Raw genomic sequence first — 18,884 nt, forward strand, 5'->3', positions numbered from 1 at the left:
GAAATGTTCTTTGCCTAGATGAGAAGTTGGTCATCATATCATCAGACTGTACAAACTTAGATCCTCCCCCCATGTTCATGTTTGATCAGGGCTGCTGCATTAACTTAACAACAAATGCCTATAATTGGAAATACGAGTGTCAACTAATACGACTATGACATCACGGTAACTGAAACACCGACCTGTAGGCATTTATTTAAATGTCTGTAACCTGCATTTAACCATTCAATATCTCCCAAAGTCTACCATTTTAAACAGTCAATAAAACAGCACGGGCAGACGCATGTATACTGTATGTTGAAGAGCACAGGTGCAGATTCCTTTGTATACCAGTGGAACATTAGCAATCAATATATCGGTGGACAAGAAAAAAATAAATAAATTAACCCACGGCTGCTAAACACCTCACAGCCGGCCGACAATTTGGCAACCTCCATTTCACATGACCTAATTGTGCTTGGGTAGTGATAACTAACAGAATGTTAAAACAATATTAACAAAGAAAAAAATGATATATATATATGGAAAGAAATAGTTCTGTGAGCTGTTTGGAATCGTCCTTGAGGCTGCACATTATTTACAGTATATACCATGGTGAAATATTTCGGGGTTGATATGGTAAACTTCCCACCGATCACAATACCCAGCATACAGTGGGTATAAATTTAGCTCAAAAATTTGTCTTTATTTGTAATCAAGTTTTATAAAAAAAGATATCAAAGCGGCAATATTTGAGTGATATGAGAATATGAAATTTGCTATATTTGAATATCTGGTGGATAGTACGACGACCTAACCAGGCAACCACTCAAAGAGAGAGGTGCAATACTAAGCCGCAGACATTCCAAAACTTACTGGTTTGGATATTTACGAGTGACGAGCTTACCTGTCTCCCCACAACCTAAGCACACTCATTCTACCGCACCTAGAATGTCCTGGTAACCTTTTAACACTGTGCACCCTCTGTGACCCGGCTTCACGGGTCACCGCCCTTCCTTCTCATTCTACCAACCAAAGCGTCTACATCGTAAATTTTCGAGCGGATTTTCGAGCGGATTCGAGCGGAAGAACCAAAGTGACTTTCACACCAGAAATGGGTTGTTTCATTCTAACAACAAAAACAACCAGTTGGGACAATTTTTTCTATACTGTAGTGTCATGTCCCGCTTCAGCGCACTCGTATTGTCAGTACGAGCAGTATGAATATCATGTGTAGATCACATCAAGGTTATAAGAACTGTTTGTACCAGTTGTCTATACCAGTGCTCTAAAGCATGATATTGGAGTACAGTTTAGAGCGGAATTAGCATAATTAGGAAATTGTCCCAACTGGCTGACAAAAACATATTATATCAGGTTTACAAGAATAAAAAAATTGGCCATACATACTATCAGTACAGTTTAGATCATGTACACAAAACAATGGGGTAAACTATACAGTAAAATGATATACCGGAATGCATAAAAATTAAAGTTTTTGAGAATCGCCTTTTAGAAGCATTTCAATTTTGTGCCACCTCTAATAGCTGTGCTACATGTACGGCAAAATTAACAGCACAGGTTCTGTGTCCTGTAAGGTCACACACCAAGAGATACAAAACACACACTTTATGTAGAATAATGAAAACAAGTTTGTTTTTCTATAAGACATATGTTACCTAATACAGAATTGCTTTCTTGTTTATTAATATTTTCTTTCTGCTTCTTCTCTTTGCCTGTATTTTTTAAATCCCTTTAAAGTACTTTTGGTCTAAAATTAGTAGATTGTACATTGTGAATATTGAGTATCTATAAGTGACCACTGGTCAATACCAATAAAGCAAAATAAAGCAAATAAAAATGGGACCACGGTCGTATCATTATTATTTTTAACTACACACAAGGCTTTCTAAATATAGGTCTGGTAAACTTTTCTACCCACATAGCAAAAAGTATTTTTCCTTACATAACGTTGACAACATTCACGTATCTACGGTAGTGTTTGGCGGATGCCACTTATGATAATTAGCTGCTTAAAACTAGTTAACTTTGTGAGCCGAGGGTGTGCATGTGAAAATGCCAATACTAGCCACACATATTACACTGTAAACAATTAATACACTTATGACATTGAACAGTAGCCATGGTATGTTTGTATCACCCACATTAATGGTGTCAGAGTCACTCACCAGACTTTTAATTACCGCGCTAATCCCGGTTGTGATGTAAACATATACAGGGAGAGCAAGGTCGAGACTCGAATCGGTATTGGGAACGAGATGAAGATGATGAATGGGTTGTCGTAGAGGAAAATGGACACAGGGAGGAGATGTGCTAGGCATCCTTCCACATGTGTAGCATTTATTAGCCAAGTTTTATGTCAACCATTTCTGGCAGAAGCTACAGTTGCTGTGAAAAAGTGGTTTGTTATTTTCTCACACACGCACAAAAACTGAAAACATGTAATCTTCTTTAAAACCGGCTGGTTTTATACTGGATAAAACAAAGGCAGATAAAAAGATATGGACATCACTTCTTTGCAAAAATATTATCAAAGTTCTTTGTAGACATGTTGTATTTAAATCTTTATCTTCTAACCTTGCTTCTATTTTTCATCTATAAAAAATTCCCTCAAAAAAAAATATATATATATATTTATATATATATAGTTTGGAGGAAAATTGATTTATGGCCTTGAAAAGAGGAACTCAATCTAAGAGACCTGACAAAATTTTCATTTCAATTAACCGTGTACCATTTATGTGGAACAGTTTTGTACGTTCATTCGAAATTTATTAGTCCGGGCAGTGAAAATGAATTTTGACGCAATCCGGTTGTGTCAATGTTGTATTTATGCACAGTGGCAAAAGATGAGATCTGTTTTTCTTCTTCAAAATTAAATATTAAAAAGAAGTATTTGAATGACCTAAACTCGCATCACCAAACTAAAAGCCCCCCAATAAATTCTTTTATCAGTTTCCAAGTAATATTGACTCAAGCATTTTGGTCAGAAGGGCAAGCAATTTACTCACAGTATAAGACTGATTACTCAGATCTGTTAGCTCAAGGTACAGTAGATTAATTATAAACCACTGGCTCAAATTTCCATACTATTAAACGAAGAAATTTTGCATAAAGGGGTACACAAGTTGCCAATAGAATGGCTCCATCTGTGAATTAATTAATTCATACGGCATGTTTCCTTCCCATGTTATTGTTTACAAACATAACTTCAGGACTGATTCCAAATCAGCTTCCAAACAAACTGATTTTCAAGCACTTAATTGTGTCATTAATGTTTTATATATTTTTTTCATTATTATCGATCACAACAAGCTTTATTAAATTCTTGCTATATTCCCTACACAGACAGTTCAGTTTCATCTTAAAACAAATTATTTTGTTGATAATAATATTAATAAAGAATGATGATAACAATCTAGAAATCCATGGTTCTTTATTATTAAGTTGTTTGTATCTTGACGTCATTTATCGTTGATCATTTTGCAGTTTTAAGTCAAAGTACTTTGCCGCCAACAAAACAACAACCAACAAACCTGCAACCTGAGAACGTGTACATACAAACTCTGCACGTCCATTACAAAATCTTTTCCGCAATCTCAAAACTATTGAAAGCCTTAAATACGGTTGAATACCTTTCACCTGTACATATTTGCAAGTGTCTACATAGGATTGCAATCTTTTTGCAATATATAAATGACATTTTACCTTTTTTCCCTTTCTCTCTTATTTACAGCAGATATTATCCAAGCATGAAATTCCCTATTTGCGAGTTCCATTAATCATACAGATACCTGATTTTTTTTTCCCCATTAAATACCGAAGCTTGCAAACACAAGATTCCAAAATGAAATTTAAAGTACCGACGACGGAGACTGCAATATATGCGATAACATTGACGATGAGAGTGAACACGCCGATGAAAAAGTGGAGAAGTGAACTGGGTGTTTTGGGGTTTTTATTTTTAAAAAAATCATTGTTAAAGAACGACTATTATTTATAAAAGATTTCAATTTCAAAGAACTCAGTAAGCTTTTTTTCTTGCATTTTATATTTAAATTGATTTTAGCATTTCTAAATATTACCCAATAAATGTGAAAAATTATTGCATTGTTAGAAGAGACATAATCAGGGAAGGGGGGTAAGGGGCGAGGGAAGGGGCAAGGGAAGGGGTGAGGGAGGGGCAAGGGGCAGGGAAGGGGCACGGGTGAGGGAAGGGGCAAGGCTAGGAGAGGAGCTTGGAAAAGCAGCTTTCTATGTAGGACTTACCACCTATAAAGACTTTCAAACTTGGTCACAAAGTTTAGCACGTTAAACATCCCATTAATCTTTTGAGAAAAAAACCAAATATATAAATGGGATGCTCTGACCCCTCCCTCTACAGGATGAAAAACTTGCACATGATGGATGTCAATAATCACTCAAATTGAACATAAATCAGCAAAATTATATTAATGACCCATTTCAGCTTTGACCCACAAAATGTTCATCATTCGCCCAACCCCCCCTCCAAAACAGGTGACGAGACACAAACCTCACTTCAATACTTAACAATGGTTTTACAAAGGATACTCTTGTCAGCTGTTCAGAACCTCTATTGACAAATAACTAAAAACCCCATCTACCTTAAGCAAACACCCAGCCATAACAAAAGGGTACACAACAAATACAAATTATCGGTAAATTTTTAAAATATATTTTATGGGTCGTTTCCTATCACGGATTAAAAACATTCATGACATCCAATAGCCTCTTGATCAAATCTTCAGTTACCTAGCTGTCAATTTAAAGGGCCCTTTAGAAGGATTCCCAAATCTGGGTTACCTGAAATTGCAAACTTTGCGTGTGAAGGTGTCAAATTACCTAATATTGCGTTTCATCACAAAAGTTTTAAAGTGAAATTTTTCTCAGCGGAATCTCTTTATACACAGGAAACTTCGGAAAGGACTTTCTCTTTCTCTTTGAATTGTCTGTGATGATATTAGGACAAAGTTCTACATCAATCACTCATGGAGAACAAATATTATGCAACTCCACATATTCAGGGCTTTTAAAATTTTAATCTGCAATTTAAACTGACTTTCCAGTTCAGAATTTTCTATGTAAATTATTCAACAATTTACAAGCTCAAAGAACCTTGTGTTTTGGTCGTGGGGGTAACGATATGCAGAGATAACGGTGGACGATTTAGTCTTGTTTACTGAAGATATTCTGGCATCTATAGACAGATAATGCCAGTTGGACCAGCTGTCAAAATCCACTTCCTTGGTAACAAGTTAGGGTTAACAGGGTCTTTTAGTTCTTACACTGCATTGCATGTTACGTTGTTCAATAAAGCAGCAATTACTTTAATATCAATGGTCTGTATATATATAATAATAATCTTTGTTGACTCTTGATCATTATTGGAGTGTTTGAGTTAGGTCTCCGTAAGCTGTTCTAATACGCACTGTTACCCTCTCAAGATCGTCCACCATACTGAATGTATTTTTTTCAATGTGCATATCAGCCGGTCGTATGCCGGTGGGTAAAGGGAAGGGTACCAGGCAATTTTGAACACTCTAGGATGCAGGGACGCCAGAGGATAAATTACTGTATGGTGCACAGTCTACAAAAAGCTTTGTAAATAGAATGAAAAGTACTGTACATATGGAATTATAGACATCAAATATGGCAAATATTTTGTAAAATTGCTTAAAAATGATATCCAGTATGTACAGGTGATGATCTGTTTTGTATTATCAAATTTTGGCAACTTTGAAATTCTTATGACCATACATCCAAGCCTAAAATCCCCTATAGTTTCTGTCCCGCCCCACCCCACCCCCTCTTCTCATCCCCTTCTTCAATACCACACAAGTTCCACCACAAAAATCATACTGCCAAACACAAGGGCAATTTCCTTGGAGGCAGATTACGGAATTAGCTGGCAAAGTAGTTTCAGCTTTGGGAAGTACTGTGAACCTTAAAAATGTGTGGGTAACATAGCTGGCAAAGTATCAGACAGTCACTTCATGTTACCATGGAGATGCAACTCTTAAGTGATTGACACTCCTACCAATTGAATCACACACTGTACAAAGTGACTGGTAGGTTACCCAGTAGGTTACTACTGGACATAGTTTTCACAACCTGAGCCTAGCTTCTTGCCATGTTGCTATGGAGACTTAGTTCTCTCAGCACAAAACAAATCCATGTAATAATAAAGGGTACAGTGTATGTTCAACAACGTATGATTGTAGAGCTAGAGTTGTAATCAACTATGTAGTCAGATATTCTATCATGACATATGAACTCTTCAATGAAGAGTGACCATCGAATCTCTTCTACAATGGGATTCTAATTAGAAGAACAACTTTATCTGATGCCTTACAAAAGTCTGGTTGTCCCCAAATCCAGGGACAAGAAGAAAAGAACAATAAGAGACAGAGATGAGAGATATACAGTACCTGCTGTAGGGAGATACATTCTACAGGATATCATATCACATGTAAAGGAGACGCATGCTGTATACACACACACATTGTACACCAAGCACAAAGAAACTTCACAACAAAGTAATCGCTGGCAAATCTCTTATCTTAATTATCCGTTCTGATGAGCTAAATAACTTTCCTTATAATTTAACAGTCAACCAGTGAGAGACAGTTATTTATCTGATGCAGCAAGTAAGCCACCAGAGTTGATAAAAAAAAATAAAATAAAAAAAAACGTTGATTAAAATAATTGATGGTTTAAACTTTTCACATTTGACTGTTTATGCATATGACCGTACTCAGGTCTCTCTGGAGATCTTTGCAAGATGAAACATCGACAAACCCAGAAGGGAAAGCTGTCCAGTCTGTACTGGCCCATACTGTTCATCCTGCCATGTGGGTCACGAAATATTTGTCACCAAAATGACTAGGATCTGGTAAATCATTCTCTCAAAAAAGTGACAGAACTTTGAAAAATTGAGTCGTAAAATTTTATGGGCTCATAGGTTATGAACCCAGTACCTCAAGTGCCGACGAATAACCTGCACAGGCATCGGTGCTTAATTTTGTGTCCGTAATATCCAGGAAATGTCCGATTCAGGGACGACTTGGCCAGTCCATTTTGTTTTACTTTTTCGTCATCGTCTCGTCCTTCCCAGCGATGATTATATTTTTAATATCTTTCCAAATTGGCAGTATTTCGGCCATGAAATTTTTTAATATTTCTAGATTTTACTCACCCCTGGTCCAGTAAGCACTGCACCATTGCTATGGTAGTTACCAGGAAAGAACGCTATATTGGTGAAAGGGGGGAACCGTGGATAGTCCACTTTTTCACCTGAAAGTGACAAAAATCGGAATAAAATAGCTCATTAATAATTAATGCAATTCAAACCCTTTAGATACTTTTTTATTAAGTTAATGTGAGACATTATTCTTTATTCTGTAAGATTGACATGATAATATTTAAGCTTAGATATATTCAAGGAGCCATATCCAGATTTTCCATAACCATAAAAAGGCCTCGGAGACACTTTAGAAATGAATGAGGTGGACCAGCACGTTCGATATAGATGTCACACTAGGAGAGAATAGTGTTAATAAACTTACCTGGTGCTTTAGAAATGGAAAAGTAAATAGTGCAGATGTTGTGAAGAGATAGGTGTATGAGGAATCTAGGAACTACTGCACCCTAGTACTAACCCTCCAGTCAACAAATCAGTTTAATTACCAATCATTACTGAAACCTACCACACATTTACTACTCTGCCTGAAGAGTGAAATACAGGCTAGCAAACTGAATCACTTTACGACCCTCAGCCGCAACCTATAAATTTAAATTTATATTCAAATTTATATTCAAATTAAGGTAGAATATTGGATTGTTCTTATTATGCTACAAATGTGGTGCTTCATTTGTAAAATGTGAAAATTGCAGTTTTTGTTTCCACTTTTTCTAAATAAAGGACTTTGTACAATAAACCCAAGCCTGACAGCAATACCACATTCTACCTAACGAGAAAAAAAACACAAATTGCCATGATTTTGAACATTTTTGGCAGTGTGGAGTGTGGACGCTAGAAGCATCCTTATTTTAAGCCAGTGCTTGCATTTGTGTCTCTGCATGCTGTTTACAAATGTGCACATTGACAAATCTCCTCAAACTGCAAAATTTGTTGTTGTTGCAGAGTGAACATAATTTATCGTTTGTTGTAAATTTGCAAATCACCGCGATGAAAAAGACCATTACATTCATTTTTCCTTTGTTTTACAACGTAGAGAATCGTCGGAAAGTGAACCAGAGATGAATACGGCAATCTCTTGAGGAAAGTGCATCCTAAACCTCACGATGTTACAAGATTTAAAACCCATCGATTGTAAGTTCTGCCTTTATAGGTCTGAGAAGACTCAGAAGTAAGAGATGCTTGAGAATATCTATCAGGGAGAATGGAATTTATATATGACAGAGAAAGCCAGCTATAAATCTACTAAGCATTATTTATTATTATACCTTTGTCTCTTGAAACTTTATTTTTTTACTACCGAAACATTTCAGCTGTGACATTGAGATGCGATGGTGTTCTTGAAGTTCGTGGGTTTAAATTAGAGTGATGTCGTTAATGGTCAAGAGTGAGTTTGAATCGAATCATGGTATGAGGACGTGAAGAGTTGGAGGAGGACTGCTGACATAAGACCTTTCTTTGTTTTTGTTTTCTGCTTTTCGTATGGCATTAGGCTGATATCAGGAACTAGATATTTTTTTCATTTTGATCGTTTTCTGATGTACCTCACTAAAGATGATATAGTGCCCTGATCGTTAAATACACGGATCAGGCTACCGTGCCACTGTCATATATTGGACCTTGTAGCATATTAATATTAATACAGTACGTTAGTTACAATTGGGTCAATTAATCAACATCCAAATGCCACCTTTTACATTTACATTTACTGAACCTTCTATATATCTATTTCAAACGTTTAACATTCAGACCTCAATGTGACTTTTGATCTCAGCTACGGTCTACCAAAAACTTACTGGATGTGACAACCCAAACTGCACATATGTCAATTTTGAAAACTGTCCAGATTGATTCTTTTGAGATAACATATATATGTAAACCACTTTTCACCCTTTTGCAGATGTCAAATGACCTTTGACCTTTACTAAAAGCCACATACTTATTACTTACATTCTGTATGGGACATGCATACCTATGCCAAATATTCCATTAAATATCTCTCAATTATTTATGGAATTCTTGAGGACCATTTTGTCACCAAAACCAACTAACTACGAGTGGATACAAAAATCTGAAATGATTCGCATTAATTACAGGTCCCTTTACACTATTTTTTTTTTCATGTGACTTTTCAAACTTTTGAAACTGCAAAAATTCTTGAGCATGAAAGGAGTTTAAAAGGAATATTAGTTTGACCTTCATGCATATCATCTGAAGAGACCATCGCAGGACATTTGATTTTAATACACCCGAATATCTTCACAAGGCCAATAACAATAATCGCGCAGTAGGCCTAACATATTTGCATATTGGCTGCCAGGATCAAATATAGAACTCCCGAGTAATTTACGGCAGGGATACTTACCCTCGTGTAAGTTTGGCGTCCTAATCTTTTTATTGTGGGCATCTTTTGGAGGCTCGTACGTCTCGCCGCCATTCAACCTCTTGTTTCTCTGCAAATGGAGAGTAATAGGTAAATTACATCGAGTGGGCTCTACATCTCCGAGTCGTGTATAGATTGTTAGTTTAATGCTAATTGGAGTCTATGGGCAAACAGTTAAATGCTCCTTCCCTCACAGAGACTTAATTACCCCATATGAATGCTTCTGCCAATAAAAAAAAAAACAGCTTCATAAAGAGCTGTTTCTTAAGATTAAATGGCGGACAGAATCGTAAGTGCTGTCGTCGTAGCTATACGATAGTTTCGTAAGAAGAAGAGTGACACGATACCGAGGAATGATGGCACTAGTTCACCACTCATGTGTATTCATAGCAATCGCAGACAATAAGAGCCTGCAAAAATGGCATCTTTATATTCACTTCATTATTATTTCAGACTTGGCATTTTTCAAATTTGACTATAAAAAAATATATATATATTTATATATAGATATATAGCTTCTAAGTGACATTCCTTGTCAAAGTGAACATTCATCCAATTCCTGGCAATAATGTCATATTGTTGAGACACACGGTAAAGTACTAACAATAGCTCAACATACAATCAACTGCATGTGTGTGAAAGTACAGTAGGTTAGACAACGGGGCTGACCCCCCTTGAAACTGGTAACAAGGATGATGGTAAGAGAATTTCTATAAATAAAGTGGTACATGCATGGTAGAGGTGTAAACAAAACCTGAGCCAGGAAAAGGTATTTATTTGAGAACTTTGTATCACTTCTTCTTCCTGTATTAAACAATAGATCAAAGTGCCCATTGTCTATTATGTGTGTTCTTTTTTGGGGCAATAACAGCTGCTCAAATTTAGCACAGTGGGTGGGGAATTTCTTATTTTCTTGTTGGAAGAAGGAGAGGAGGGATGAATTGAATTACGGAAAAGGTGACTTAAATTTAAAGCTGTGTTCCCTGTAACAATTCCCTGATCAGAAACGAAAATCTTTGTCTCCATTTCTTTGGGTAACAAACCAAACCATGGTTAGTAACCCATCAAAATGCAAATTTTAAAACAGCCACATCTGGACTTTTTCAGTAATTTTCTCTCCACTGTAGCCGATTTTCTACAGTGTTGAAGACTAAACCAAAATTTAGGTACAAACTGAATATCAAAACTGAATAAATGAATTAATGTGTGACTGAAAGATTGCCGCAGCACGTTCGTTTATCGCTCACGTTTCGCTCAAACATTCCCATGGCAAAGGTCTGTTCGACAATAACGTTTTCAACATTGACCATGTATACCTTACTACTACTATGTGGAACTAATACACCATCAGGAATCTCTTTCCAAAACTGACAATCTGTAATCGACTTGATATTACAAAAACGAAAAAAAAAACGAAATCCTGAGCACATGGTTGGAAACAATTTTTTGGATATTTAGAATAGATGCATCTTTTATTTCTTTCATAGTAAGACATGTTTTTTTTACAAGTATAATTATGACTTAAATTCAAAATCGATATTACTTTGGCAATGAAAAGGAACTAGAGTAGCATTGAGAGGCAGACTTTGGTTAAAAGTTTTTACACAATAAAGTTTACAATAATCAGTGATACAGTCTTTACACAAATTGTATCTTTAAAATGATTTTGCTTGTTTACAAAACATTTTGTTTGTTTACAAAACATTCTGCTTGTTTACAAAACATTTTGCTGCTTTGAATGTGTTACAACAGGACCTGACTCTGGAGTGTTGATAATGATCACAGGTCAGATAATCAGATGCTAATAAACATCAATGACATTTCTAGTTTGTCTCCAGCTCTGTCCCAAGTATTGTCAAATTTGGGCTGGATTGACTACGTAGTTAATAAGAAGAGGTCTCTTCTTGTTTGTGACCTGAAATTTTCTCTTTTTTCACACCAAACAAAACAAGAACTGGATCACGAGTAGTGGGGTGTGAGGTTTGCAAGTTCTCTGTCTAAAGCATACATGTATATGGGTTAATGTGGAAGGCAGGCAAGCTTAAGGACCATCGCTACATCTACACTATATCAAAGAAACCAACATATGAGATCACAGGCAAATGTTTGCAGAAAGATCAGAGCTTTACAATGGGTATTGTCAGAACTATAATGGGATCTCACATGGCCCTCTTCACACTACTTTTGTATTTTTTCCCCTTGTTCCTTATTTGGTAAGCAATTTTTTTTCTCGACACGAACTACACTTCCAGTGTTTTAACTGATGTGAAACTAACAAAGTTGCAAACCAAGGATAACAACAAATTGCTAATTGTTTACCCCAAAAAACTGTATCACAGCAATGGAATGAAGCATTTCGTACCGGTTCATACCAGCATGTTCTTGTTAGATACACACTGAAGAGATACGATAATGAGGTCAGCATACCCAAAACAGATATCAATAAAAATCGAATAAAAATACAAATTGATTTTAGAATTGTTAGCAAACTAAGTTCAGTTTGAAGACAAGACACAGTAATAGTACATCCAAACTACGATTAAAATTTAGAAGAATCTGTACCAAGTCAAATTTACACAAATGAAATTGACATCTTACGATAACGTAAACTTGGTTATTCTACTTTTTGATTTTTTTCCTGCTATTATTTGTACTTAACTGAAAATCCATTGGAAAGACAAGTTTTTTTATAAGTTTTGTTAATTTTTATTTCATAGAAAATGGACAAAAAGTCTGTTATAATTTCGTTGATCCCTCAAAGATTTAGATTAAATACTAGTTATGATTTATGTTGTCACAAAATTATGTTGCGGTATATGGCTTAAACTCAAATCGTAGGAAACACAAGACACTTGACAAATGGAGACACTTAACAATATTTTTATTGTATTGAAAACAGCACTCATACTCTCAGAATAGGTACTGTATATCTAACTATGACTGCATGTTCATCCCACAATTACCACTTTGTTATTGAAATTCCAGTACTAATCCCGTTTGAGGGCGAAACTGTGCCAGGCAGTACCGAGTCCAACAATTTAGCTGACACATCATTAACAGTACGTAACAATTTGTGTATGAAAATGAAATCTACTTCTAACAAAGAAACGTAATTATACACATTTGTGCAATTGTTGTTTTGAAACTTTTCATAACACTAATCTGTGTGTGTGTGTCATTTTACAATCCACATTTCGAAGAGCATCACACCACACAGTTATATACGGTACATGAATACTGTTAAAAGCATACACCAGTGTCATTTTCCCAAAATGCATACATGTGCTTGCAAATTTTACGACCTTGCACACATTTATAGAATCAATGTAAGCTGAACGGATAAAATCTCACTCATCTTGTAGCGTGAATGTTCAAGTCTGAGCACTATGCAACAATTTGATTCTGACATTACGGAATGTTTTGATGACTTAATCCATCTTCTAATAAATTTATATATTAATACAGGTCTGTTTTTTGGCCTTGTAACCAATTTTTAGTTGCTATGGAATATGGGATATGATCCAGACTGCATGCAATTTTTTTAAATAAGTAAACTACTGTATCAAATACTCATGAATAAGTTACATACTAAACTTTCTAACATGACATGTGTTTGTCAAAACAGAAATGAATTTTCATCCAACTATAGACTTTATTCTTGTAAGTTGTAGTCTAATGCTAGGTTTCTTGCTCTGTGCTTGGGCCTAATCCACACAATTACTGAAAAGAAATGACCCGTCCATGTGCTAACTGTTAACCCTGCATGACATAGTGGCGTTAACTCTCATAGCATGACACAGTTAAGCCTGCATGCCTTATTTTATAGATTACCACCGATTTAGGGTAAAATTTATGTTACCTTGTTAAGACCAAGTTCTCTGTTTTTAATGTATTGTGTCTGTAGAACGTTTTTACCTAGAACTTAGAAGTAACCAAATTCTTCATTGTTTACCTTACTTTTGATATGTTTTACCATTACTACTAAGTAGTTATATGAGTAAATGTATTTCTTCTCATGTTTACAACATGCCTTTATTTAACTAGAACAATAGAACCTTCACATACCAGAATAATTTAAATGCCTACTATACAGACTGACAACAACAAACAGGAATTAGACCTACAATTAGGCTAGGCTACCCCTGCCATTACTAGTACTACAGTTTACAGATAAGGACAAGGCCCCTGTAGACAAGTTTAAGCGACAAAAAACATTGAACTTCTGCCTATTGCTCACTGCGATGTAGTACTATTTATTGTAAACCACCCAAGACCTTTCGATTTTCACGTCCTATCCAATTTCTAACTTTCAACTTACAAGGTACAGTGCTGTAACGTTAAACTTGTTGTGAGAACGACGTGACCTCTGTAGCCTATGCAACTCATAACACACCGTGCAAGTACGCATACCCTAAATAGGCCTAGTAATAGTAGTAGTAGTAGCGCTATGGCTTGTAGAACTTGATGAGTATTGGTTGTAAAATTTGATTTGGCTTAAACGATGTTTTGACATTACGAATTACAGTAATGGCAATGACTGGTAATATATTTCATACTTCAAACACACCGCCTTTGATCGACACAAGACAATTACCTGAGAATTAGCCCCTTTCAGTGATGTGGGATCCCCCTCAATCACCAAGCTCGATTTCACGTCATTCAGATCATCTGGGTTAGCGAATCCGTACGAGTCTTGAACTGAAGCGGGTCCATTTTCGATCACTCTTTCCTCCCCGTCTCCTTCGGTTCGGAAAGTTTTGACTTCTTCTTCGGCAGCGTCATCTAATCCGCCACGACTAGGTTCCTGTGGCATCCTTCAAAATGCATGAAAAACATCGAAAAATTTAAAATTCTTACGATAAAGTTACGCGAGCCAAAGCCGTTCGTAAGGTGTAATGTACACATGCATCCAATTGCATACTATGTAGTGAACGGCACTGTGTCTGGGTAAGATCAAAGCATTCACCGCACGTTTGATTGACAGGTCCGGCTGTCAGCGGGGGCACAAAGGACCAATCAATAATACCATGATAATGTGATGTCATTCATCCTATTGAATATGCATGTTAATTCAACTTCCACGCTTATTTTTAACTAGGTACCACAAGTTTTAAATTTGATTTTTTTTCTTGCATGGTTATTTTATTGTCGATCTCTGTTCCAGTTAAGAAAGGAGAGTATAAGACAGAATTATAAATAACTGAATTACAGAAAATTTTAGAACTTGTGATGGAGAGTTCATGCGCGATAAATGAAAAAGATGTGCCCAATGTCAAAGAATGTCATATTTGAAATCATGCGATAAACTAGAGTTATTAAAATGCAATCAAAAGCAGCTTAGTCATAAAAAAAAGCATTTCGATTAGCTTTTTTGTTGGTAGTTTTTTTAAATATTTTAAATACATCTTTTAACATTATTTTTCCAAATATTAATAATGTAAACTAATAAAGCCACTGACGTGTTGCTTCCATTCATTTCTGTAACACTGTACTTAATCTTGAATTTTGGAAAAGAAATTAGAAAATATCCAATTTTTTAGAATTTCTGATATCGTGGTGGAAGGCTTTTTATCTCAAATATTTTTTTTTTAAATGTTCACATTGGTAGCTTCTTCTCAGCAGGTATGAAAATCAAAACAAGTTGGAACAATCAAACTAATTTCAATATTTGCCTCTGGCTTTGACAATAAGTAAGAGACTGTGTCCTACTTTACAAGTACAGTAAATTAGTGATGTTGAATACCCCCTGTATATTTGTTTTCTAAGAGTGGTTTGCGCAGGTGTTTGACGCTGAATTAAATGTTATATGGTAGCTCTCTACGCCTTCTGTGTTTAATTTAAACTTACGAGTTCTCCCCTCTGATGCACGAAAACTTCAAAGTCGAATCTGCATACACAACGAGGCGCGAGAGGCAGTACCCTTATGAATATTCATAGCATTCCATTCGGTTTTTCACAATGACCAACTGTGAGGTGCTAATGGTGGAGACGCAAGTAAACAACGGCCTCTCAATGAATTGGTCAAATAATCCGGTCACGAACTTTTCTTGGAGAATTATGTGTTTTATTGATTTTTGGACAATAAACATTTAGCGAAGCCTGATCGTAGTTGCTTTGTGAGTCAGAATGGGGGATAGTAATCATAGGGTAGATTGTTTAAGATAGCCGATACGCATAACACACAATAGTTAGCCTATTAACGTTATATTATATGCTCTTTACAGTACAAGCAAGTCAAGCAGTGATCACATCATTGTGTGGCGTTCAGTAGCTTTTACAAAAGTGGGACGTACTGACCGGAGACGACTTAACGTAGGAAGTATATTGTACTATAACAGTGGGTGTCGTTAGGGAATTGTAAGGAAGAGGCGGGCGTCTCTTTACAATAATATTTAAGCCCCTCTTTAACGAAGAGTCGGTCAATACAGCACACACTATATATATAATACAAAATCTCTTGTAGTGTATTTCCTCAACGGCTTAAGTGACATAGGTTTTTCTTGGAACGTCGACGGATGGATTAATGATAACAAGTTAAAAAAAGAAGGAAAAAAAACATAAAGAGGCTAGATTGTCTGTATTAAATAAAAGCTTAACTCGTGATGATGATAGATGGCGTTGGAATTAAAAGAATTTTTTCCCTTCAATTTTCCTGGTAATCTTGCTTTTTCTCGTTTTTAATACTCCTTTACTTACAAAATGATAATTTATGTTAAATTGTGTAATTTTTATGTGTAAACGCGTAGATTTAATATTGTTTGCCTATTTTTGGTACTAAACTTCTTTCTCTTTTTTTCGGAGGAATTTTAGGATTCCATGTTTTGTTTTTGTATCTCGACCTCCAATGACTTCGGGTGTCTATGTATTGCTGCCACCCCCCCCCCCCCACCCTCCCCATTTTTTAACAAACCTTTGAGGTTTTGCACAATTTAAACTTTCCTGGTGTGACTTTGGGCGGACTAAACTTAACAGTTTGGTTGTCCAATACTTAATTATTTTCCAGTACTTTATTATATATTTTTTAAACTATCAGGTTGTAGCAAAGGCAAGAAATATCGGAAAGTTCCTAAAATAACAACAACAAAAAGACAAGCATAAACACTTAATGAGAGTTTGCCATCTCGGAGAGGGGATTTCGTCATACCTCCCTGTCTGGTGATGTACGGTATGTCGCCATTAACCTTCTCTCCAACGAGTATATTATAGGTATAATATTATTGTCCAGGAGTTGGAGGAGGAAGGGGTGGGGGTGGGCTGGTATTATGTACATTGCTTACATTAATGATAATCCACCTAATCTTGTCCAAACTTAGACACTAGGCAGGGGGGTAGGAAGCTTCCAAAAAGTGGGGGGGGGCACAACATCAGAGGGGCACTTTCTCATTCCAAAACCACCACTCGTTATGCTATAAACCGATATGCACCGGCCATATCACTTAAATATATATGATGTGTTAGTATGCTATCAATACTATTTATTGAGATCGTTTATTGTTAACCGTGCTGCAAAAAGATATGAGATGCTTTTTTTAAAGTAGCATGTACAGACTAATAATAAATAATTTCAAATAAAATATGAAAATTAACAAAGGCTTAAGATATCCAAATGACAATTCTTCATCAAAGGGGCACATTTGATATTTTGGAGGGGAAATGGGGGCCCCCATTCCTCCCCCTCCTTCCCCGGCTCCTACCCCCTGACACTAGGGATAGGGCGTGGCAGGCGTGTTGTCCTCAACTTCTGAAACATGTGTCGTTGTATGAAATACAAAATACTGAGTGTGTGACATCTTCCTATGATGGTTTAATGATATTTTCCTTTAACTTGTGTTTAAATAGTCTGGAATGTTCCTTTAACGAAGGACGTATCCTCATTCCGGGCCTAAATGATATTTAATTTTTCTTAAATTTGAAGATAAATTCACAATATGCAAAAACAAAAAACATTCTCTTATATATATAGAAACTTATATACATATACTAAAATAGAAAACATCCAAGAATGAATTTGGACAGAAATTGTGTATCTGTTCTGTTTGTGTTTTGTCTAGTCTTGTTTCGATTTGTTGCTTGATTTGGTGTTGTATTTTGCAACCCATTCATGCCAGTGACGTAGCTAGCGGAGTCAAGGGGGGGGGGGGGACACGTGCCCGGACGCAGGGCGCCGGGTTTTGAAGGGGGGCGTGAAAATGAGAGTAAATTAAATAAGCACGTTTTAGAGAAACATGACGAAATTGATGTATGAATATTTAAAGCCTAAAAGCCTATACAACCAATATCAATTTATTTCACAATATTATAATTATAATTGGGGGGGGGGGCAATTTTCTACTCTTGCACCCGGGCGCCAAAACCTCTAGCTACGCCACTGCTTCATGCATTACGAAGATCTCCGTAACAACGTTTTGAGTTAATGGGGCCCTCTTCAGATCAAACTTGTGAAGACATTTTATTGGATGGTCGGGCAGGATGACTCATGCAACTGTTCAGATACACATTACAATGCGAAACGCTTTTCTCTAAAAGGTCGTGTAACCAATAAATTTGATGTTGAAACTAACAATAACATCGTAACTGTTTGGCTCATGGTCAGTTCGAAAAGCAATATAAAGAAAGATTTTAAAATGTTTTTCCTGCATACCGAACTTGGCAATAAATTGAGGGGGTACTTTAAGTTTTATGGCGCATGGGGTTTCTACGATTTCATTGTTCTTTATAATGTGTATGCATTGGCTCTTAGGGTTTACGTATCTAGTTTCTTTCAAGAATAGTAGGGAAATTAAATGATTTCCAAGACAGCAGACATTACCCAAATAATTAGTTTCCATGACAACTATAACTGGTGCGTTTCGCGATAATATGTCCACTCGGCAGCAGAAAATGATCCATTGGGAGGTCAAGGGTCATGTAAGTATAAATAGATGTATTTTATTTGATGTAAAACACCAATTTGCATAAACTTGTCAAGTTACCGAGATATTATCGGGAACTGAGACGTTTGACTGATGACGTTTGACAACACCTTAGTTTCACGTTCATATAAAATAGTGTAACAAGAACGGAACAACATAACGAAAAGAAAATTGGCGTTCTTGTATATAGTTTCAAAATCTGACCCGGTTCTCAAGTTATCCATTAATAAAACACGCTACACAATTAAAATGTGGAATCAGGGGCACCGAGAGCCCGGCCGGGCCAGGTAAAAATGTATTGCCACCGGGACACCTTTCTGAAGATTAAGTATGCTGTGGAAATTTTTTTTATCCCATATTTTCTCGGTCC

At 36.2% G+C, this 18,884-nt stretch overlaps 1 protein-coding gene across 1 annotated transcript in view; it reads right to left on the reverse strand.

Moving 5' to 3' along the window:
• Positions 1 to 14,534, reverse strand: part of LOC139968845 (transcription factor 7-like 2) — a 73,080-nt gene extending 58,546 nt beyond the window's left edge. The window contains exons 1-3 of the mRNA XM_071973389.1: positions 14,197 to 14,534; positions 9,585 to 9,672; positions 7,217 to 7,314 (exon numbers count right to left, since the gene is read on the reverse strand). Coding sequence (XP_071829490.1) covers positions 7,217 to 7,314; positions 9,585 to 9,672; positions 14,197 to 14,415 — 405 coding nt within the window. The 5' untranslated portion in view covers positions 14,416 to 14,534. The remainder of the gene's footprint in view (positions 1 to 7,216; positions 7,315 to 9,584; positions 9,673 to 14,196) is intronic.
• Positions 14,535 to 18,884: the final 4,350 nt, after the last annotated feature.

Source organism: Apostichopus japonicus, chromosome 6 (genome assembly GCF_037975245.1).
Source record: "Apostichopus japonicus isolate 1M-3 chromosome 6, ASM3797524v1, whole genome shotgun sequence".
In the NCBI taxonomy this organism is placed as follows: Eukaryota; Metazoa; Echinodermata; class Holothuroidea; order Aspidochirotida; family Stichopodidae; genus Apostichopus; species Apostichopus japonicus.